General features: G+C 40.4%; 1 protein-coding gene across 2 annotated transcripts; it reads right to left on the bottom strand.

Annotated features, from left to right (window-relative positions):
• Positions 1-1,073: 1,073 nt before the first annotated feature.
• Positions 1,074-15,079, bottom strand: LOC105007650 (tripartite motif-containing protein 16-like). 2 transcript variants are annotated; one of them, XM_034292126.1, is made up of 6 exons: positions 14,441-15,079; positions 13,096-13,191; positions 12,671-12,904; positions 12,387-12,546; positions 11,758-11,808; positions 1,074-2,720 (listed from the first exon to the last, which is right to left on the bottom strand). In XM_034292126.1, exons 1-6 carry the CDS (start codon positions 15,014-15,016, stop codon positions 2,191-2,193), a joined length of 1,647 nt encoding a protein of 548 aa, XP_034148017.1. In that variant the 5' UTR covers positions 15,017-15,079; the 3' UTR covers positions 1,074-2,190. The 2 variants fall into 2 exon arrangements, with proteins under 2 accessions (XP_034148017.1, XP_034148018.1); XM_034292127.1 differs by lacking the exon at positions 1,074-2,720 and adding an exon at positions 11,325-11,578.
• Positions 15,080-24,470: the final 9,391 nt, after the last annotated feature.

Here is a 24,470-nt window from a genome sequence, read left to right as displayed (position 1 = left end):
GGCCATGTTTTCCATGTACTGTAATAAATCAAACAGCTTGAACTACCTACAGCTTTCTTAGTTGGTCAGTGCCCCTGAAGTGTTCTTCCTCCATATTGTTTCTTTAAGACTTAAATACATGTTTCCTTCAGTGATCAACCAGTTGGGGTACATCACTTATTATACCTGTATTCTGGAGAGGAGGTGTCCATTAAAAGTTGCTGCAGTTTCTTCTGCTACACTCCAGCAGTGGCTGACAATGTCCTGAGGTTTAACGTGACACTCCAAAACAAACGTAAGTGGAAGCACACAACAAAACATGCATGAAAACTATTTGAGGGAAGACGTTTCCTGCTAAAACTGTACATCACTGTCAATGTGGTCACATAAAGACAAGAGACTCTGCTAAATGATGTTAATATAAATGCTTGACATTGACATGTATAGTAGAAACATGTGGCCTCCTCATTCTCAGTATTATATTTTAATGTTATTTATTAGTTTAACATCAGTTAAGCTTCACCTTTGTCTAAAACTTTACTGTCATTGCAAAGTCCATTGACTGAGCTAAAGGTGAAATATATACGTCTGTAAATCTTTGCTAGATTTGCTATGTGTCATAATTGTCAGGTTCCTGCTTTTATTGTGTGTTGTTTTGTTCATTTGCACTTCCTGTTTTATTTTGACATCATTAGTCGCTCTTATCACTCGTCTTCCTCCCATCGTTTGCTTTCCCGCCTGTTTGATTACTGTCCCCGCCCCTAATGTGTTTCACCTGTTTGTTTTCAACTTCCCCACTCATAAATACTCACCAGTCCCACTTCCCAGTGCCAGATTGTAGTTGTACTTATGTCACTCTCTCCAGCGTTTTTCTCCAGTGTTTGTTTTCCCGTGTTATTAGACCTCTTGCTTCGGTTCTCGACCACGATTTTTTGCCTGCCGTTTTTATACCTCTGCCTGCATTTTGTTCTTGGAACAATAAAGACTGTTACTTGTGACACCCCTCTGAGTCGTGCATTTGAGTCGTTGTAGCTTGTCAATAATAATATCAATGACATCTATTAGTTTGTAACTTTGTTGTTTATTTTCGATCAGCCTGGGTAATACATATAAGGGTGAACACAGGGGAGAAAACCATAGTTTCTGAAAATGCTTTAGAACCTAGTTTTATCTGAAATAACATTCTGCCACTGAAGGTAAACCACACATAGATTGTATGAAAAACTATTTAGAATGACAAGCAGTTTTACATGACAACAGAGACCAACTAATGATACCAATGTAACTTAGCCAGGAATTAATACAGGACATAAGTTGTATGAGTGAAACAACTGTGTTAAATGCTTTAATCAACAAGAGCACCTGAGAGGACATGAGGACATACAGAGACCATTTAAAGATCCTGTGTAATCAAACTCTCTTTATAATGATGAAAATTACAGCAAATCCTTCCTTAAGTTTCATTGAAATGTAAAAACTAGTCCCTCTAAAACGTGTCCCAAATGTAACAATTAGATTGGATAGTGATTATAGACAAGTACATGTAGAATTTACTACAAAGCATAACAGACTGTCTACAAATGACTGTTACTGAAAGATTCCCAAATCTATGATCACACATAAAATACTGAACAGATGTTTGCTGAACATGAACCAAAGGTAAATGTTAATTAAATGTGTGAATCAACTCCTATCTGCCCCATCAATCACACTAGATGACAACAGATAAGAGGTTACTCTGTTTACCTGAAATCACCTCACACAGAAACATTCTACACAGTCAGTAATTACATTAATTTCAAAACATTTTATAATCAAAATAAATTCTGTTTTGTACAACATTTAATAATGCTTTCAATACACATGGTAGATATTTATAAATATATTTCTGTTGACAAGTAAACAACCAACTCAAAACAAATCCTACAAATCAAGACGAAACGTCTCTGTTAAAATAGTTCAGCAGGGTTCTAGACACTGACTAAACTAAACTCTGTGATGATTGGTTCATTTCAGCTGTCAATCAACTCCCTTCACCATTGAGGTGCATCTCTCATCATATGTTCACGGTCATTACGGAACCAAGACCTTTGGCTCACTCCGTTCCATATAAATGTCAAACAATATCATGCTGTTCTATATAATATCTGTAATCTTAAATCAATCATTAGCCAAAGTCAATCAATCATACATTGATACCCGCAGACTGTATCACTGAATAGGTGTCAGTATCTTTACAGACGTTCCTTTATAAACATTGAAACCAGGATAGAGTGGCTGAGTGAATGTGGTCTGGACTCTGTGGAGGAGGGTCATTGTGTCAGAGACACTGTAGAAGGACAGAGTTCCTGCCCTGTGGTCCAGATACACTCCCACTCTGGAGGAGCAGGGAACAGGGATATCAGCCCTGGTATTATTGTGGTAGAACCAACATCTGGATGTAGTGCAGAATAACACCCAGGACTGATCATTACGTCCGAACACACACTCACAACCATATCCTTTCCTGCTGATCTCTTTATATGAGACGGCTACACGAAGCCCTCCCCCACTCCACTCTACCTCCCAGTAACAGACTCCAGACAGACCCTCTCTACACAACACCTGGTTATGGGAGGTAAATCTGTCAGGATGGTCAGGATAGGACTGGACCTCATTACTACATGTCACCTTTCTGTTCCCCTCAGACAGACACAGGTTCTGATTTGTTGTATTGGGATCCAATGTCAGCTGGCAGGAATCTAAGAGGATGAAAAACAACATCAGTGACAGTCTGGCTCCCTAAATATGTGTGTGTGTCTGTCTCTCTTGTCTCTCTCTCTCTCTCTCTGTGTTTTCTGTGTGTCTGTCTGTCTCTCCCTCTGTGTGTGTGTGTCTGTCTGTGTCTCCCTCTGTGTGGGGGTGTGTCTGTCTCGGTCTGTGTGTGTGTCTCCTGCTGGGAGTGGTGTGAGTGTGTGTTTTGGCGGCCCTTTTCAATTTATTCATCCTTTTCTCTTGGTGGACTACTGATTTCTATGCATGACGGGGCTGTTCAGAAAATCTAAACAATAATGGATATCATACATCCCAGGGTGTCTTTTACCCATTTTCTGTTTTCTCTGTGTGTTCTTCTGTTTTCCCTCTTTTCTTCATGGAGGTGTTAAAGGTTGGTTCTCTTAATATTAATGGAGGGAGGAATTGGAATAAGAGGGCTTGGGTATTGGAAGTGATTACATAGAAACAACGTAATGTCGTTTTCCTACAGGAGACACATAGTGATGAAGCTAATGAGGTTGACTGGGGCATGTGGTGGGGGGGCAGCATGTGTTTAGTCATGGTACACATTTTTATCCTGGAAAGGCTATTTTGTTTTCCTCTGGTTTGGGGGTGACTGTAATATCTATAACTGAAATTGTCAAGGGCCGGGTCTTATTGGTCAAGGCGGATGTTATGGGAGTTTTGTTTTATTTTTAAATGTTTACACTCCAAATGAGGGAACACAGTGCATTCCTGTATTTGATAAGATAAAGGTTTCTTTATGACAATGTGATCAACAGGGATGTTTGGTTTTGGGGGACTGGAACTGTACAGTGGATTTTACTGTTGATCACACGGGTTTGGAACCTCATCTGAATTCTGTGTCCTGTCTGTCTGGTGTGTTGACTGGTTTGATCTTTCTGATGTATGGAGAGTGAGAAATGCCAATGTTAGTCAGTACACATGGTTAAAATTGACTGATGGTCAAATGAGTGCAGCAAGGTTAGACAGGTTACATGTTTCAGAACGCTACTCTGGTAGAGTGGTGCGGTGTGACATTTTTCCTGTGAGGTTTTCAGATCATATTATAATTACGGTTGATTTTAAATTGTTCTGTCCACGATGGTCAATGTCACATTGGTATTTTAATAGGGTTGTAATGATCCATCTACTACATCAATGTATCGATTGATATTCGTATGATCCAACTACATCGATCTGTGCTCAGCAAGTTGGCCTTCCAGACGACATATATCGATCTAACATCGTTTTAAAATGTAATCAATCGATTGTATCGATACTAGGAAATAACCCATTGGATTTAAGCACGTCAGACTTTATATGAATGTTTTTTCTTAGCACTTTTAATGATAAAGGCGATAAAAGTTACTCGATTCAGTCTGCCTCTCCGTGACGTCATCGCCCTGGGCCAGCAGCAGCGCAAAGACAACAAAACATAGCATAGCAGATGGCAGAGGAGAAGCCGACGAGCGAGAAATTATCAAGCCACCAGTGCGGTCCAGTGTGTGGAAACATTTTGGCTTTTGCAAAGACGGGGATGTTCTAAATAAGTTGCTTGCTGTTTGTAGGATATGTAAAGGTCAAGTAAAGTACAAATCACGACAAATCTCTCCAACCACCTACTAAGGCGCCATGGGATTTCACACAACACTGTGTTGGTTGCACTTTATTCAAATAAAATGTGAATGCATTTACCATTAATTGTTGTTTACTTGTTTGTTTATATCCATAATTAATTGATACCTGATTCCCTTACAAGAAACAACAGGAATCTAGGAAACTTCACCTGCACTGTCCAGTATCCAGGTATTTATTTCAGTCACACTGGTTTAATTTTTGGCTAAAAAGTTACTGAATCGATTTCAAGTCACTGAATCGTTTCGGATCGTATCGTTCTAAATGAACCATTATCGGCCTTGAATCGTATCGACAACCACGAATCGTGATACGTTGTTAAAATGAATCGTTACACCCCTATATTTTAATATTAAGTTGTTACAGGATATCATGTTTTGTGAAAGGTTTTGTTGTTTTGGGGACGATGGAGGGATTTGAAAAGGAATTTTGAGTCCTTGAGACAACAGTGGGAGGTTGGGAAGACCCAAATGTGTGTTTTGTCAACAGTCTACTGCTCTGTCTAATGTTGAGGTTAGAGAGACTATTAGAGCCCTTGAACAGGACATCAAATTGATTGAGCTCTAACTGACCACTTAGACAGACCCTGGATTGGTCATGAATTTACATGATAAGAGACATGAATTAAGGTCCTTTTTGCATGAAAGGGTGAAGGGTGCCTTGATCAGGTCTCGCTTTGCCACCCTCAAAGATATGGATGCTCCCAGCACTTTAACCTGGACCAGTCAATATCACCATGTAAACAGATGGTCTGTCTTCATTTCCCTGATGGGAAAGTGACTACAGACAATGTTGAGATGCGCCGACATGCTGTGGATTTCTACTCTGCACTTTATAAAACAGAGGCCTGTGATCCTCTGTGTGCTGAACAGCTGGTTTTTATGAGAGGATTTCCTCTGCAGGGGTCAACTGGGAAAAGGGTGAGTCATTTTGGGCAGGTCAGCTTCCTGTGGGGTCTCTTCCTCAGTTACCCAGGGGGCTCAAGACTTTGGGAGTTTTTCTAGGCTCTGATGTGTTCCAGGAAAGGATCTGGGAGGGTGTAGTGGAGAAGGTATGTGCCAGAAATGGTTGTTACCCCAGCTGTCATATAAGGGAGGGGTTCTGGTAACTAACAACCTGGCCCCCTCAACTCTGTGGAACAGACTCATGGTTGTACAGCTGCCTGGGTGCTTGAACTCTGCAGAGGATACTTGTTAACTTTTATGGCTTTTTTTAAAAATAGTGTGTTTCTCTCTCCTTGTATGGAGATGTCCTATTGTCCCATAAATTAAGATGTCCTATTTTGAATGTTGAATTGGGATTGGTTAATTAATAGAGTTTCACTATGTTTGTATTTACAATGATAACTGGGATAATACTTGTGTTTTCAGACCTACGCCTGACGCTCGTTACCGGTGTTTAAATTCTAGCCTGGTAAACTGACAAATGAGGTAGATTGATGTGACTGTATTTGGAGATCTAGGCTGGAGTATCCTGGGGATCACTCCCTGATTGTTCTTTGATTTTAGTGACTTGTTTTCTGTTAACTTGGCCTTTCTTGAGAGTTTGTTCCCCCCTTCTGTTGCTGTGTTGATAAGATAAGCCATTTTTTTTGGCCAACAGCAACGATATTAGATGGGTAGAGCAATAACTCGGAACTTTCCGTTAACGTGGGATATCGACTAAGTTGTAAGCATGACGTCTTTTACTGCAGACAGTCTGAAGACCATGTGACATTTTTGTGTGGACACTTTCCTTGGCTCCAGGAAGGGGGGCAGACCCCCTTGATTGGCCTTTGCACTAAGGGTTCATTTTGGGTGTTCTGCCTGTTCTCACCTGTGGTCATTTCCTCAACATGAGTATGTTTAGTTTTGTGTTAATCACATGTTAAGTGCAAGCTAACTATGTCTTTTCTGTCGAAATGTATGGTTTTTCAACATATTTGTAGTAAGGGTGGAGACCTATAGTCATCCAACTTTGTTCATTGCTAGAACAATCTTAATGTCGTTGCATGACATATGCATGACTGTAGCGATTTTGGCTGACTGCCACTATTGTGAATAACATAAGTTGAGAAAATTCCCTAGACTTTAGGAGGTAAATTGAGTCATGATGTTTGTGTGGCCTGAACTTAGTTTGGCCATTGCCTGTGGAAATGCTAATTTTGATATGCTAATTTGGGAGTTTCACTGGGTGAGACAACTTGGTTTCTGGGGTTTCATTCCTTCACACGAGCGACCGTGTGGCACATTTTTTTTTTTTTATATTCTTTGTGGAAGTTTTTATAATTTTCGCATTTGTTTTTGTTAGATTTTCAGTTTGTGACTTTTTACTGAATGAATGTTAGATTCCTCCCAACTATCGATTTTTCTTTTCATGTCCGTCCTGTAATGGTTTTGCTTTCACGCTTGGAGTCATTCTCTGTTGACTCTGTCGTGAAAGCAGGGGGGACTGTATGTGTATTATCTATGATGAAAAAGAGTTGAACTTAGTATTTTAAGAGTTACATGAAGAATTTAGTTTTTCTGAAAATGTATACAAAATCTAACATGATTATGGTTGAGTAGTGTAAGAGCCAAATAGGGACGAGTTCATCTAAAATAATAATTTAGTTTTAAAACAGTTAAAATGGTAAAAAACTATTTCATGAAAACTCATAAATGTATTGGTTTAAAATGCATGATTTAGTAAAGTTTAGGTCTGATAATATTTCAGTATTTTGAGCTTCCAGTCAGATAGCACTACGTCATAGTATAATTGATTGGATGTAGTTAGTTTTAGTTTGAAAAGACGTTGGAAGCAACACAATTTTATGACCGTGCGTACCATGTATAATTTAGTGTTTTATAAGTAAACATTTAAAAAGAAGAACGTTTGGTTTGCTCGTGTTTCAAATATTGGTTGTAGTTAGACTGACTTCAAAAGGTGGCATAGAAGAATTAGAAGCAACTAGGTGCTACTACAAGTAGAATACATCTTACCATTTTGACTTGGTTTAGCTAAGAAATAACTCATTTGATGGGATGAATAAGTGACTATGGGATTGTTACTGTTCAGTTTGTTTGATATTTGATTAGAAGTAATCCTATTAATCTCATGCACTATAGAATAAGTGGGTAAAAAGGTGCAGGGAGCACATTTGGTTATTCCTTACATGTTTACTAAGTTTTGCCATGTCTTACTTAATATTGAGAAAGTAATTCTGATTCAAGTTTTATTCTAGAAAACCAAGTTAAGAAGTTTTACATAGTCTAAATTGTAAAGAGAGCTACAGACCCCCTGGAGTGCTCAACTCACTGACACAGACACCATGTGTGGAGTGGGGGGCTGTTTGAAATGGGTTCTTTGTCTTGTTTGAACTCTTTAGAAGGGAAACAGACTTACTGTTGACATTATCATAATTGGGTATTCTAATTCGGCTACATTGAATACTTGGTGTCCATTCCATGTTTATTTACATATTCAATGACTCTTCATTATTTTTATAGACATGTATACCTATGTACTGAATTTCTGTCGTAGTAGGTAATCATTAGAATGTAAATGGTGTTTCTTTGAGGTGAATGATGAGACAAAAAGGTTTGTCCCTGATTGATAAGGGGACCAGACTAGGGTCTGTTATCCTTAGGTTAGTAAACCATCCCCCACTCCAGGGTGAGCTCTGGGGAGACAGGGCATAAAGGGGGGGGTGGGTTCATGATTTATGAAAGGATTACAGAGTGTCTTTGATGTGCTAGGATGAGAAGAAGAGACTTGGTTAAATTCACACTGACTTTCATCTTGTAGAGAAATTAGGCTAAATAACAGTTATGTTAGCTGACCTTCAAGATGGTGTGAAATGTTTTGATTTGCAATAAGGTATTTGATCATTTATGTGAAACAATGGTGATTTTGATTTTAGTTCCGATACAACACAATCAGATATAAATTATATAGCGACTGAGATCTGGTTAGGCGAACTGAGATGGGATATTGGGATATTGTGTCCTTCTGTTCTTTGTTTGTTATTTGTTATTTGTTGGTTGTTAAACCAACTATAGAAAAGAGTGGAATTGTAATTTTGCTACACTAGCAGAACAGAAGCACCAGAAATTGTTTTAATGATACTGTTACTGTTTACAACTGTTCTAATCTATTTAGACAAAGGAAGCAGAAAGACATTGGAAATATAGGTTTGAGTGTTTGGTAGGACTGGGTTCTAATGCATCAGCGAAATGCAACAAGCTTATGTAATGGACATATTTCTGATTGTGTACTGTGCAGTTGCAACTAATCTTCTCAAGGAGAATTCACTGACAGGTACAGGACACTTGAAAGCGATTCAGCAATAGAGGACTGGTTGGAGCCCAGAGAGACTGAGTTTGGCTTAAAGGACAACTGTGAGGTGGGCTGAGATGAGATGGATCTCACATACACACACACACACACACACACACACACACAGACTGTCCTACAGCTAAAAGCGAATTCTATCCTGGAGTGCCGCACGTCTACAGTGATGCCTGGTTCATGTGAGCTGGAATAATTCTAGTCCTGACGATTCTGCCTTGAGATTGAGGAGGCAATCTGCAACCGAGAGGATGGAGGCTAAGGAAAGCTCTGGTTCTGGACAACGTTTTCTGGGGCACAGAAGACCGACTGCACGACATCATGCTACGCTGATTGGGTCCATACCAGGTACATCTCATCTGCTGTCCAGGTAGCTGAGAGAGGAACCTGGGGTCGACGACACGCTACAGGAGGCGTTTGAAGGTAAGGCACAGTGAATTGAAGTCACTGAGGGAAAAGTGAATTTTCTGGTGCTAGTAACCATCACTTCTGACCCGGCCTGCAGCTATAGAGCCCTCAGATTAAACTGGTCAACTTGGCATTCATAAAGGAGAACACACAGATTCTCCTGACCTGGCTGATGAAGCAGCTAGAATGAAGACAACTAGAAGCTGTGTCATGGTAACCTGCATTTGAGCTCTGAAGGACAACAACTTGGAATATACATCTGACTTTTACGTTCTGTTACACCGACCTGCCAAGAAATGGTTCATAACTGACTGTCTGACGTTTGGAGGAGCAGAACATTTGTGATGACTTTGGAAGTACATCTAATTGGAACCACGAGAGGACTTTTCAGTGAATCGAGTAATTGGCATGAGAGGACTTTTTACCAGTAACAAATAGAAGGATGTATTTAGTGATAGGTGTTCACACACCCACATGTCGATGCTACATACCCCATACTGTCAATATATGTGTCACTTGAATTAATATCCTTTTAACAGTGATTTTAACATAAATGGTTTTGCTGTACTATGTTATAATTCTGTATAATGAAAATGCTTAATCTAGTAGTTAATACGAGGGTAATGGTCTAGAAGCATTTAAATGAGGATCCAGACATTTCAGATGTGTTCCATTCTCTAATCATTAAGGATAATGATATCAACAGGGTCATGTTGTTAAAGAGTACTGTTTTGTTGCAGTCTACATCCTAATAAGTAAACTGTTTAAGGATTGATACCAAGGGTTGATTTGGTATCAAGAGAATGGATTGTTATGGAAATTTTGAAATAAGGTACATTTGAGAAATGTCTGTCTTTCCATTGGCTGGTATGTAAATCTTTACTTTGATTGTGATACAAATGACTGTATAATATCAGAGGATTATTCGCTACATTTGACCATGCTCTCCTGCTTGACAAAGAAGGGTATCAGTTCTTTTGTTCCTCAGGAATGTGGGGGGAAGAAGGAGCAATTGGCTTGTTTAGGTAAATGCAACAGTAAACATTATGGCAGGAAGGATAAGGTGGGGGGACAGCCCTCCCTTTAGGTAAAACCTATGTATTGTTTACAGTTGGGCCGTATCTTACCACGCCCTTTTAACTGTAATAAGTACACTGACTGTTGTGTGTTTCCTCAGAGATTCCTCACAGGTTTATTTTAGATGCTTTTGACGCATCTCTCTATTTGCAAATAAACTGCTAATTATGCCAAGAGAATTTTGTCTCTGTCCTAAAAGAGTTCCTTTTGATGGAATTACCATCACAGCTATCCTGTTGGGTCTGGATAGACATTCTTCCTCTTGTATTTGGAGGAGGTTGATTTGTCTGGCCTGACTCCTTTTTATCAGTCTGTTATGCAGGCCTGGAGAGTGTTCTGTATGTCCCAGAAGATCAACACACTGCCCAGGATGTTGCTGTTTGAAGAGCCTCTTTTTCACAATTCTATGGTTCAGTCCCGTGCTCAGGATTCAGCCAACCTTCACTCATGCCTTCAGGGAGTGGGGTGTATGAAGCTGGGGCATCTGATGCAGAGCAGATCATTGGAGGAGTTGGGAGAGAGAGCAGGGATCCGGTCGTATCGTTTGGGGAGGAAGGTCGTGGCTGAGTTCTGATTCCTTGCCAGCATCTCATCAACGGTCTGTGACTGACATCTCCTTCTCTGATTGGTGGATGGACAGCCTGGATTAAGAAGGAGGCCATGTACACTGTCTGTGTGAAGGTGTCCCATGTTTCCTCCCTAGAAGAGGTGAAATCCACGATGTGGGCGGGTGTGTTTGGTCCAGGTGTTTCCCTGAAAGGCAGCTGGTGGTCTTTATATAAACTGTCCATTGATTAGAGGACATCTGGTCTCCAGTGCAGGATTATATATGGGGATGTAGCCACCAATAGACACCTGGTTCACCTGGATCCAAGTGTTAAGGAGGGGTGTCCTATTTGTTCTGATCCTGAATCATCTGGTTCACCTGGATCCAAGTGTTAAGGAGGGGTGTCCTTTTTGTTCTGATCCTGAATCATCTGGTTAACCTGGATCCAAGTGTTAAGGAGGGAAGTCCTTTTTGTTCTGATCCTGAATCATCTGGTTCACCTGGATCCAAGTGTTAAGGAGGGGTGTCCTTTTGGTTCTGATCCTGAATCATCTGGTTCACCTGGATCCAAGTGTTAAGGAGGGGTGTCCTATTTGTTCTGATCCTGAATCATCTGGTTCACCTGGATCCAAGTGTTAAGGAGGGGTGTCCTTTTTGTTCTGATCCTGAATCTCTGGTTCATGTGTTTTTACATTGTTCCAGGTTGGTTGGTGTTTCTGACCTGTTGACTAGGTGGTTTACTGTTTTGGGTGAGTTCTTCTGTTCTCGGTTGTTTATATTTGGACCCAAGTATAGTTTCAGTAAACAGGGTGTGGTGGTCTTGCTGAATTGTTTTGTCAGGGGCTGATAAATTAGCTGTTTGGAAGACTAGGAAACATTTTATTGTGTAAGATTGTAAACACATGTAAAGAAACTGATTTTACACCTGTGTATGGTTATGAGTGTATGTGTGCATGTCTATGGGTGTGTGTGTATGTTTACGTAAAGAGCAAACAACGATGTGTGATTGTGTCTGTGTGTGTGTGTGTGTGGTTGTATTTACTCACATTTTGAGAAATCCTCTCTGGTCTTGGGCTCAGCAGGTGGTCCAATCTGAACTGTAGTCACAATGGAGACAGACAGACTTATATATCACAGGTCCACATTAATCATGTCCACTAGTAATCTACATACAGGTAACTAGAGGGGAGATGGACTATAGATGGACTATATTTGTATATAATTGTACATGAGTTCCAGTGTTTGAGGCCAGTCTGTCATGGCTTTGATTTGGGTCACTGACTAGAACCAAGTTGTTATGGTGACAGTGATTGTTGACAGATCTCAGATCTCTACTTGATAACTACATTGATTCAGTGAAGATATTCATATTATTTAGTTCCTCTCCTTATGCTTCCCCCTTTCTTCTTCACCTATTTTTGTCATTTCTTCTCCTCCTCCACTTTTTAAATAAGTGTTTTGATGAAAATATTTTATATAGGGACCATTGGTGTTTTGTCTAATTGTTACCCGCCAAGACAAACAAATTTTACAATAATCTATTAATATTGTGTATTTTCTTTCATGATGTCCTCCCCAAAATAATATTGGTTGCTTTATAACATTAGTTCTAAGACGAGTAAATAGCAACGTTTAATATTAATAATAATATTATATTTAATACATTTCGACCAACCTTCCCAAGATATCCTGTCCATTTCCTTTTTGCATACATCCTGTATTTGATCTTTCAGTTCAGAGACTGATTTCTTGACATGCTCAAAGGAGATTTGTGGATAGACATTGATGCTGGGTAAGACCTCAGATCCAGAAAAGACACAGAGAGACTGGAAACTCTACAGAGAGGGAAAGAAGCAATATGATATAGACAGAAAGTGAATTAAGTTCCAGTCCATTTCACTGGAAAATAAGTCAAGAGGTAGCCATTACAGAGTATTGTAGGTAAGTTAGTGATGTCACCTGGAGGCAATGGATGTCATCCTCTGTGTGTGAGAGCTGCTTCAACTCAACATCTCTCCTCCTCAGCTCAGCAACCTGCTGCTCCAGTTGTTCCAAGAGTCCTTCAGCCCGACTCACTTCAGCCTTCTCCTGAGCTCTGATCTGCTCCTTCAACTCAGAGCGTCTTTTCTCAATGTAGCAGATCAGCTCAGTAAAGATCCTCTCACTGTCCTCCACTGCTGCCTGTGCAGAGTGCTGTTAGGACACAGAGAGAGAAGGGGGGCCATTTTAAGTTAATTCACTCTGTTATCACCAGGATTACAGACAGATTGTAAATGTAAATATACAGTGACAGTCAAAAGTTGAGATACACTAATCCATTCAGTGGGTGTGTCCAAACTTCTGATTGGTCCTGTACATGTATTTATATCAGCCACAACACTCACCTTCAGAGTGTCTACAGTCTGTCTCAACTCCTGAATCTTCTTCTCTCTCTCCCCAATTCTCTTCTGGGATTCCAAATATTTCTCCCCAAACTGTCTCTGCAGATAAATACATCACAAACAAATGTAATCAGCAAAGTGTAGCAATTTTTAATTATATCCGACAAGGTACAACGGCGGACTCAAATGCACGACTCAGAGAGGTGTTGCAAGTAACAGTCTTTATTGTTTTAAGAACAAAATGCAGGCAGAGGTACAAAAACGGCAGGCAAAAATCGTAGTCGAGAACCAAAGCAAGAGGTGTAGAAACACGGGAAAACAAACACTGGGGGAAACCGCTGTAGAGTGACATAAGTACAACAACAATCTAGCACTGGGAAGTGGGACTGGTGAGTATTTATGAATGGGGAAGTTGAAAACAAACAGGTGAAACACATTAGGGGCGGGACAGTAATCAAACAGGTGGGAAAGCAAACGTTGGGAGGAAGACAAGTGACCTGGGATAAGAGCGACTAATGATGTCAAAATAAAACAGGAAGTGCAAATGAACAAAACAACACACAATAAAAGCAGGAACATGACAATATCACATTTATTAATGTTATCAGGATACGTTCTTCTTTCTTAAAATTTTGGTTATAGTCAGTATATATTATCACTCTGATCTCAGATCCTTGGTTACCATGTTTGATCCGACTGTCAACTACAGAACGTTGTATCTGAACCAGACGGATAACAGATGGAATGTCGGGTTTTGACCATATCTGTGAAAACCTCTAGTTTGTGGTACAGTGCCAATATACTACAGATGAAGGCTTTACTTTAACCATCGTTTAACCAGGCAAGTTGATTATGATCCAGTTCCTTTCATATCAACCACCTGGAGAAATGTTACAGGGGAGGCAGAAGCAATTAGGATGAACTGTCTTGATCAGGAACTGACTGACATAGATTCAGTATCACCTTGATGTTTGGGGGATCAGAACCAGGGACATTTCAGACATTAGTTAGATTCCCTGACCACTAGGCCACCTTGCCTGTCCTATTCAGCATTGCATTGCACATGAACAAAATGTACCTCAGCCATGTACATCTGTAATACACCAAACCCTCTTATTCCTTATATAGATTATTACTGAAGTCTACTGATTCCAGTCAAAGGGTGAGATTTACATTAGCGGTGTATAATAGGTAAGATATAATAGCATTGCTTATGTAAGGTTCATAGATTGCTCACGGTGTAGCTGTTACAAACACACCCACAAACAAAATATATTTTATATCAAACACACCCACATCCACACACAACATATATGTTTTATCCTATACTGTAGAGTTCCCATCTTACTTGTTTCTCAGTCCTTTCTGCTGCAGCTGAGACTGTATCATGTCCTTTATGTACATCCAACATACAAAGATAACAGATGCACTGCTGATCAGTACGACAGTAAATCTCCAGTAGTTTGTCATGATGAGAGCAGATCTTCTCCTGTAGTTGTCTGGAGGCTTGGACCAACTTGTGCTTCTTTAATGGAGTTACATCATAGTGAGGCTGGAGGTGAGTCTCACAGTAAGAGGCCAGACACACCAGACAGGACTTGACAGCTTTGAGTTTTCTCCCAGTGCAGAAATCACACTCCACATCTCCAGGTCCAGCATAATAATGATCAGGAGGAGCAGCTTGGAGTCTTGTCTTCTTCAGATTCTCCACCAATTCAGCCAGGATGGTGTTCCTGTTTAGAACAGGTCTTGGTATGAAGGTCTGTCTGCACTGGGGGCAGCTGTAGATACCCTTGTCATCTTCCTTGTCCAAACAGTCTTTAATACAGCCCATACAGTAACTGTGTCCACAGGGAATAGTTACTGGATCCTTCAGTAGATCTAAACAGATTGAACAACTAATTGAGCTTACGGCCTCTGTCATTTTTCACACACATACAAACAGAGAAGAAGAACTAAAGATTAGTTTTGTTTTCCTTGAACAGTTTCTTTTCAGAGGAGTGGTTTGTTTTCTGTGACTTCCTGGTTATGTGGTGAACTCAGATGTCAGATATCAGGTCTGGCCAGTAGAGGACAGTTGCGATCTATCATTGCCAGTCTGTGATCTTCAAGGTCTGGATTATAATTTCTCCCAATACCAGAACAATAATCAGAACAGCTGAAGTAATAGCTTGTGAATGCAGAAAGAGAGTGCATGTCAAACAAATAGAGATCCCACATATTTACTACAACTTTTTCTGTATAACAAACTTGTGAATGGAAGGTTCACAGTGACCTGAGTAAGGTAAGACTGCCACTTGTAAAGTCTTCATGAGATGTGCCATTTTATTGTAGTTTTGTCAAGTTGTCGTCTTTGTCTATTGTCTAGACATATCTCTGTGTCTTGCTGTATAGTTTTTATACTGTCATCTACCAGATAAAAAAAGAGGGAGATCCAGAAATACAACTTTTATTTTATTATTGAAAACACCCCTCAGCCCTTGTAGTCAAACAATAATTAAATTGGTTAATTTATTTAATATACTCTATCCAATGCATTTTAGTGCTCTAAAGCTACACACTAAAAAAAAATCTCCAAACTGAACACTTTGTAATTGTCCTAAACAGATTGCACACACTGTGCACGTTTTTACATTAGTTCCTACAGCCAACCAAAACTTTAATATATCAGGAAAAGACATTTGCAGCTCTTTTAATTGAACATTTGCAGCTCTGTTTATTGAACATTTGTGTATTACTTTCTAAACACAACAAACAAACCTCTATTTGTTAACTTCTCAGTTGCACATGGTATGTTTCCAATAGGCCCCAAATTGATATCTAATGAGTAAGTAAAACACAAAACACAAGAAGTTGAATTGTCCTAATTGTTTAAACAGCTCTCTTTATTACAACAACTAGAAACGGGAAAGTAGAGGATATAGGAAGAGAAGATGGAGCAAGAAGAGCTGAGGATGTAGGAGAAGAATCAAGAAGAGCTGAGGATGTAGGAGAAGAATCAAGAAGAGCTGAGGATGTAGGAGAAGAAGCAAGAAGAGTTAAGGATGTAGGAGAAGAGTCAAGAAGGGCTGAGGATGTAGGAGAAGAATCAAGAAGAGCTGAGGATGTAAGAAGAGGAGAAGAGGGAGGAGTAGAGGCAGAAGAGATGGGTACATTGGAGGGCATTGAAATAGTAGAAAGATCAAGAGAAGAAAATATAAGAAGACACGGACAGAGAGGAAGGGGACGGTTAGGGTTACCAAGGTGTAAGAGGAGGGAGGAGAGTACCAACAAGTCAATGTTCAATTGAACAAGAGCATGTCATTGTTGCCATGGTAGTCAAAGAAATTCAGCAAAGAATAAGACAGGACAATTAATCCTTCCACCATATTTTCCAATTGAGGGGTTCTTCTCCTCTTGGAGGTTTAAAGTATATGATCGCAACCCTAACAACCAAGTTAGTCTTCTTCAAGTAATGGAAAGAGGCCTGTTGAGATATTAAGGCACAACCATGTCAAGGTTGGATCCAGCTTTCACTGCGTTTTTTTCCCATGATTTATGACTTGTGAAAGTGTATGCTGGGATGTTGATGAAATTCTCTGGCCAGATGTAATTGAGAGGCAGGTTCAATAAAGTTTGTTGATTCAATGATTTCAGTACAGTGGATATAAAAAGTCTACAAATCCCTGTTATGATTAATCATGACAGAAGTTTTTCCACCTTTAATGTGACCTATAACATGAACAATTCAATTGAAAAACAAACTGAAGCGGGGGGGGGATCTTTGAGGGGGAAAAATGGAAAATTTTAAACTCAATAACTTGGTTGCATAAGTGTGCACATGCTTAAACTAATTCTTTGTTGATGTACCTTTTGATTTTATAACAGTACTCTTTTTGGGTAGGAGTCTATTAGCATGGCACAGATTTGCCCACTTTTCTTGGTAAAAGTGCTCAAAATCTGTCAGATTACGAGGATTACGATCTCCTGTGCACAGCCCTCTTCAGATCACCCCACAGATTTTCAATTGGATTCAGGTCTGGGCTTTGGCTGGGCCATTCCAAAATGTTATTCTTCTTCTGGTAAAGCCATGCTTTTGTGGATTTGGATGTGTGCTTTGGATCGTTGTCGTGCTGAACGGTGAACTTCATCTTCCTCTTTCTAACGGACGCCTGAAGGTTTTGTGCCAAAATTGCCTGGTATTTGGAACTGTTCATAATTCCTTCCACCCTGACTAAGGCCTCTGCTAAAGAAAAACAGCCCCAAAGCATGATGCTGCCACCACCATGCTTCACTGTGGGTAAGGTGTTCTTTGGGTGATGTGCAGTGTTGTTTTTGCGCCAAACATACCTTTTGGAATCATGGCTAAAATATTAAACCTTGGTTTCATCAGACCATAACACATTTTCCATCGTGCTTTTGGGATACTTGATGTTTGTTTTTCAAACCGGGCTTGGATGTTTTTCTTTGTAAGAAAAGGTTTCCGTCTTGCCACCCTCCCCATAGCCCATTCATATGAAGAATACGGGAGATTGTTGTCACATGTAGCACACAGCCAGTACTTGCCAGAAATTCCTGCAGTTCCTTTAATGTTGCTGTAGGCCTCTTAGAGGCCTCCCTGACCAGTTTTCTTTATAGATTGGAGGGACGTTTAGCTCTTGGTAATTTCTCTGTTGTGCCATATTTTGTCCACTTGATGATGACTGTCTTCACTGTGTTCCATGGAATATCTTATACTTTGGAAATTATTTTGTACCCTTTTCCTGACTGATATCTTTCAAAAATGTGATCCCTCTGATGCTTTGGATGCTCTCTGTGAACCATGGCTTTTGCTTTGAGATGCAACTAGAACAGCTGAATTTATTTGTAATTAATCAATCACCTTAAATGATGGCAGGTGTGTAATGACAACTATTTAACATGAGTTTGAATATGATTGGTCAATTATGAACACAGCCAAATCCCCAGTTATAAGAGGGTGTGCACACTTATGCAACCAGGTTATTGAGAGTTTTATATTTTTCCCCCTTGAAGATTTCAGTTTGTTTTTCAATAGAATTATTCCCATTATAGGTAACATTAAAAGTGGAAAAAGATCTGACATTATTTATTTTTTGTTTTATATCACAAAAACCTGGCATTTTAACAGGGGTGTGTAGAACATACTTGTAGTTTTAGTGTTTATTTTTAATGAATTCATTAATAGAATAAAATGCAGTGCTTTGTTATGCAGTGAATATTGATCTGTTTCTCCAACATAAGAATGTGTTTAGTTTGCTGTGGTAACCTTTTTGAGAGCAGTTACCTGAGTTTGGAGTAATGTGTCAAATTTATTGGGTAAATAAATAAAAACAAAGCTTGGTCCTCATCCATCATCTCTGAAGAAAACGTACGGGCAGGTGATATCACATCTTATCACATCTACCACACATGTGTAAATTGCCCATGCCGCCAACATTGCGGGAAAAATGTATATGTATAAATTAAACCCATAAAAACATTGGCAATATCTTTCCTTAAAGAATACTGAAAAAATGTTGCTCATTGTCCAATGATATTGTCCCGATGCTGTGTTGAGTTTTGTCCAGTTAGAAATCTGTAATTTCTACAGAGATAAAAGCCCTGGTTCATAGCAGCTCAGTTTGTAGTTTGGACCCTGTCCAGGGGCTATCTGATTTACTCCTTTGCCTGGTTGTCTATCCTGCTCCATTTTGAATGACATTGCCAGTGTTCACGTGGGTAATATTGTTATATGGTTATCAGTTGTGGTTACTACTCTGGATGGACTTTCATATCCTGTATGTGACAGCATTGTATTGAACATAATGGTCTTATGTGGCTCACTACCTACACCTAGGTTGTGGGTTTGAATCCCACTGAGATCACATACAAATCTTTGGCCTTATTGATAAGTCCACTTTTCAGGAAAAACAACGGGCGGAAAAAAGGTCTAAAGAAACTCCTCACAATACTGGATGGCCGTAAATTGTTTATATTTTATCCAGCGCAGAGAACAAGTCAAGTGTCTGTGCGTTGTTTTGATGTTAGTTCTCAAAACTCAGTTTTTTACCATCACTTTAATTAACCTTGATGTTAAAACTCTAGACACAAACCTCACAATTCTTGATGAAAATGCACATTCTTTTAAACTCTAAAATCTTTTCCAATTGATTGGATAAAATACACATAAACATAACATAAATTATTTGTTGAACAAAAATCACCTCATAGTTTTTTCTTATATGCCAAGACATGCTTAATGACCCTGGGATCCACTTGATCTTCATCATCACCGTCTTAGCGCAGCAGAAGTCTTCTCTTACCAATGTGTTAACACTTTTTCATTTGTTTCACATATTTTCACAACCATTATCAAAACAGTTACTCTATTGGATTATCTCTGTTGAACAAAAGGAAAACATCTATTCACAGATGATGGAAAGTACTTGCATAATTATGAATCTCTAGTGAACCTGTGTGAAACTCCTTTGCACAACTCTTCACTCAGCAGTCAGTCCTCATCCATCTATAAAAGCTGTTACCTCTGTGTTGCTATTTGCAAGCATGGATCAAAGAGGCCAAAAGCACGTAAGGAGAAGAAGAGGCCTTGGCAGAGGGGCCAGAGGAAGAGGAGTAGCAAGGAGAGGAAGAGGCCTTGATAGAGGGGTCAGAAGAAGAGGAGTTGTAAGGAGAGGAAGAGGCCTTGGCAGAGGGGCCTAAGGAAGAGGAGTAGCAAGGAGAGGAAGAGGCCTTGGCAGAGTGGCCCGAGGAAGAGGAGTAGTAAGGAGAGGAAGAGGCCTTGGCAGAGGGGCCCGAGGAAGAGGAGTTGAAAGGAGAGGAAGAGCACTTGATAGAGGGGTCAGAAGAAGAGGAGTTGTAAGGAGAGGAAGAGGCCTTGATAGAGGGGTCAGAAGAAGAGGAGTTGTAAGGAGAGGAAGAGGCCTTGACAGAGGGGCCTGAGGAAGAGGAGTTTGCATGCTTGGTGCAGGAGTCACAGAAAGAGGAGAAAACATTTCAAATGAAATCGGGGCAACAGTTATTGACCACGTCATCAATCATGGCTTGTCCTTTAGAGAGGCTGGACGAAGGTTCAAGCCCATTCTGAGTTGGACCACTGTGGCATCTGTCAGGCTTTTTCAGAATGAGAAAATGTAGGTAAATCAAAATGTCACTGTATACCACTGTGCATTTCAACTTTACTGTATTGAATAGAATATGTAAGTCACAATGTTACTGTATACCACTGTGTATTTCAACTTTACTGTATTGAATAGAATATGTAAGTCACAATGTTACTGTATACCACTGTGTATTTCAACTTTACTGTATTGAATAGAATATGTAAGTCACAATGTTACTGTATACCACTGTGTATTTCAACTTTACTGTATTGAATAGAATGTGTAAGTCACAATGTTACTGTATACCACTGTGTATTTCAACTTTACTGTATTGAATAGAATATGTAAATCACAATGTTACTGTATACCACTGTGTATTTCAACTTTACTGTACTTCCCTGCTGGCTGAAGAAACTGTCTCTACAGTAATGCAGTTGTTTCATGAATCCCATTCATGTCATATTGTTAATTTTTGACATGGTTTTTGCATTTACTTTATAGAATCCACCGACTATCACACTGGAGGCAGAGGAAAGATCTTTAGTGTTGAATAGGAGGCAGCCATTGTAGATGTGGTCATGACAAACAATGCAATCAGACTGCATGAAATCCAGGCAGCAGTAATTGCAGATCAGGGAGCATTTAGAAATATCAACAGTGTGAGTTTGGCAACAATTGATCGAGTCCTTAAACTAAACCATGTCAGAATGAATGATGATGATACAATTCCTCCCTGCATACACTCCTTTTTCTGAACCCAACTGAGAAGGTCTTCTATGCTTGGAGATGAAAGATGTCACCGTCCATATGAGCACATGTCCCTCCTGGATGTAATGAATGCTGGTGTCCCAGTAGTAGGTGCAGAGGACGGCCAGGGATGGATACGCTATGCAAGGAGGTTTTTCCCAGGGTGCATGGCAAGGGAAAACACCCAATGCAATGTTGAACCTGTGGCATAATCGTCAGGAACGAATGGACTAAATGTCAAGTTCTGAGTATTTCAACTCCTTATTTTGTTTTGGGATATTTCCATCCAGAAGTTTCCTTTGGTTGCTTTTTTTACAGTATTCAGAATTTCTGAGTTTGAAAAGTATGGAAATAAAAGTGACATGGACAAATCTGATGCAGTACAATGAAGAGTTGTTTCAAACATGAAGAATGTTTTTGAGTATTTCTGATGTTGGGTTAAATTCTTTATTGGTTCTTTGGTGAAGAAAGGGTTTGTTATCTCTAGTGAAATCATCTTGGGAGACAATAATACAATTCATGCTGTGATATGCTTGCTTGCCTTTTGGCACATAGTATAACTATTTAAAGAATCAACATGTGGCACAGGCATTTATCAGAAATTACTATAAAGCTTAACTGGTTCATATTCATAGCTGCATTTGTATTTTGTTGTCCATTATGTAATGATTGCTTGAAATAATATTGTAATATTATAATATTGACCACAAGTTGTAATATTTGATGGTAATATTTGCTTTGTTGCATGTTTTTATGTTTCGTAAGGGTTAGATCATGTTGCAAACAAAATTAGTCATTTTGGCCAGTGAGCTTGAGTTTCAGCCTGTGTGTTAACTGTTTTGAAAAGTGATGATAAAGTGGACAAATGTGTTTGAGCAATCAAGAAAAACTGTAACATCAAAGTATTACCATTTCAAAATGCAATTCACATATTACATCTGAGAAGGAACTGAAAAATGGAAAGTCCAAATTTAGTTACCAGTTAAATGATTCTATGTTAGTTAGTATAGAAATGTGTCCTAGTAAATTGTCATTGGAATATTTATGGTTAACAGATGTTTCTGTAAGGTTGGAATGCAGGGACAAAAGGGCTGCTTTTAATTGCTTAGCCTGCTTGATCCTTGAGGTACCCCTGTGTCATCTCAAGAGCCTCAGGCAACAGATCGGGGGGTGTCACTTATTGATGAGATAGACACCGTACCATTTAGAGACCCCATAAATTGATATGTTTTTCAAATATGGTGCTTATCTGTGAGCTCTTTGGGCTTATGAATGTCAGGGAGTGATTGTGGGGAGAAACGGCAGATGTGCTGATGTTAAACAGATAATGGATAATATGCGTACAGCCCCGGATTGTTTATGGAACGTTGGAGATGCTGTACAGCTCCAAATTCGATCCTGAAGACCTTAAGTCTTGGACTGAAAAAATTAGGAGTCTAAAACAACCTGTGGAGGAAACTGAACACAAAACCTCCAAAGTTTGTGGTTAAAATGTTGCTCCGGTCTCTACAGCCCCACCACCGTATGGGCCCAAAGCTCCGGTCTCTACAGCCCCACCACCGTATGGGCCCAATGCTCCGGTCTCTACAGCCCCACCACCGTATGGGCCCAATGCTCCGGTCTCGACAGCCCCACCACCGTATGGGCCCAATGCTCCGGACTCTACAGCCCCACCACCGTATGGGTCCAAAGCTCCGGTCTCTACAGCCCCACCACCGTATGGGTCCAAAGCTCCGGTCTCTACAGCCCCACCACCGTATGGGCCCAATGCTCCGGTCTCTACAGCCCCACCACCGTATGGGCCCAATGCTCCGGTCTCTACAGCCCCACCACCGTATGGGCCCAAAGCTCCGGTCTCTACAGCACCACCACCGTATGGGTCCAATGCTCCGGTCTCTACAGCCCCACCACCGTATGGGTCCAATGCTCCGGTCTCTACAGCCCCACCACCGTATGGGTCCAATGCTCCGGGGGTCCAATGCTCCAGTCTCTACAGCCCCACCACCGTATGGGCCCAAAGCTCTGGCGTTGAATTCATACTAAAACTTTGCGTACGGATAAAGCCATAAATGTGCGTACGCACCAAAAAAATCAGATGTATGAATCTCTGTGTACGCAGCATTCCACATACATTCTCTTTGTACATCCCAATCTACGCAAAATTGAGCGCACATGCACGAGTACCACACCACACCCTGTCTCCTCCCTCAATTAAATCTATTTAAATATGGTAATTAGTTCAATTTGGCAAAAGAAACCTGCAAGAACATGGCTAAAGCAAGCAAGAAACGAAATTTCACTGAAAACGAATTAGAGGTGCTACTATCAGAGGTAGAAACAAGAAAAAATATTTTATTTGGAAATCTGTCCTCTGGAATTAATAACAAAAGAAAGAAAAAAGAATGGGCAAGTTTGTCTGATGCCGTCAACGCGGTGGGATCTGAGAGTCGCACCGTAAATGAACTGAAGAAGAAATGGTCAGACATAAAGGTGGAAGTTAAGCGGAGAACTGCTGCGCACCGACAAAGTGTGGGCAGAACAGGCGGTGGTACAGGGACCGATGAACTTGCACCCTTTGATCAGAGAGTTGCCTCTATTGTAGGAGACACGTTAATCTCTGGAATCGTATCCGCTGATGTAGGAGACTCGGATATACTACAGGACTGCCAGCAAGGTGACTCAGATTTATTTCCTTAACTTTGATATACATAGCCAGCCACCGTTTAATTTTAAAATGCATGCAATATAGCAAAAAGTACACCAGAGATTTCACGTATCCACTGCTTTTATTGCAAATGCGTGTACCCATTAATAAGGAACAGACTGAAATTACTGTTAAGATGTGCCTGTGTTTATTTGGACTTAGGAACCGCAGGAACGTCCACTGGCACGCACTCAGAGTCCGCACCACCTGAGCAGTCAGAGCCCATTCAGTCCAGCGTCTCCCGTGTCTCTAATGTTCCCCCCAGTGCTGAAGCCCGTCCATCTGGCCGTGTCTTGACGCATGCTGTTCTGGAGTCACAACAGCTAATTGTTAGGGCCATTGAAGAAATGAACAGTCACCTTAAAAATGTCACTGACGCACTCACAGAAATAAGCCATACATTAAAAGAATTGGTCAAAAAATGAACTTTCTGTCTGAGTACCATTTATATTTTCGCAATTATACGTTGACGGGCCTGAATGGCTTGTTGATTGTGCTGCACATATACTGGTCCTGGGTCAGGGTCATCTGGCGGTGCCCCCACCTCACCAAGGGGTATGCCATGCCTGTGCGCGACATTGTGCAGCACTCCACAGGCCAGTATGATGCGGCAAACCTTGTCAGGGCGGTATAACAGCATCCCCCCGGTCCTGTCAAGGCAGCGCCACCGACATTTCAGCTGCCCAATCGCCCGCTCCACAACTGACCGAGTGCGGGAATGGGCATCATTGTATCTGCGCTCTCGGTCAGTTTGTGGGTTGGTGAGGGGGGTTAACAGCCACGTCTTTAGTGGATAACCACTGTCTCCTGATGGGCAGTAATAATAA

Source organism: Esox lucius, chromosome 5 (genome assembly GCF_011004845.1).
Source record: "Esox lucius isolate fEsoLuc1 chromosome 5, fEsoLuc1.pri, whole genome shotgun sequence".
NCBI lineage: Eukaryota > Metazoa > Chordata > Actinopteri > Esociformes > Esocidae > Esox > Esox lucius.
The sequence above is the reverse complement of the archived record's forward strand: the minus strand, read 5'-3'. Positions and strand labels throughout refer to the sequence as shown.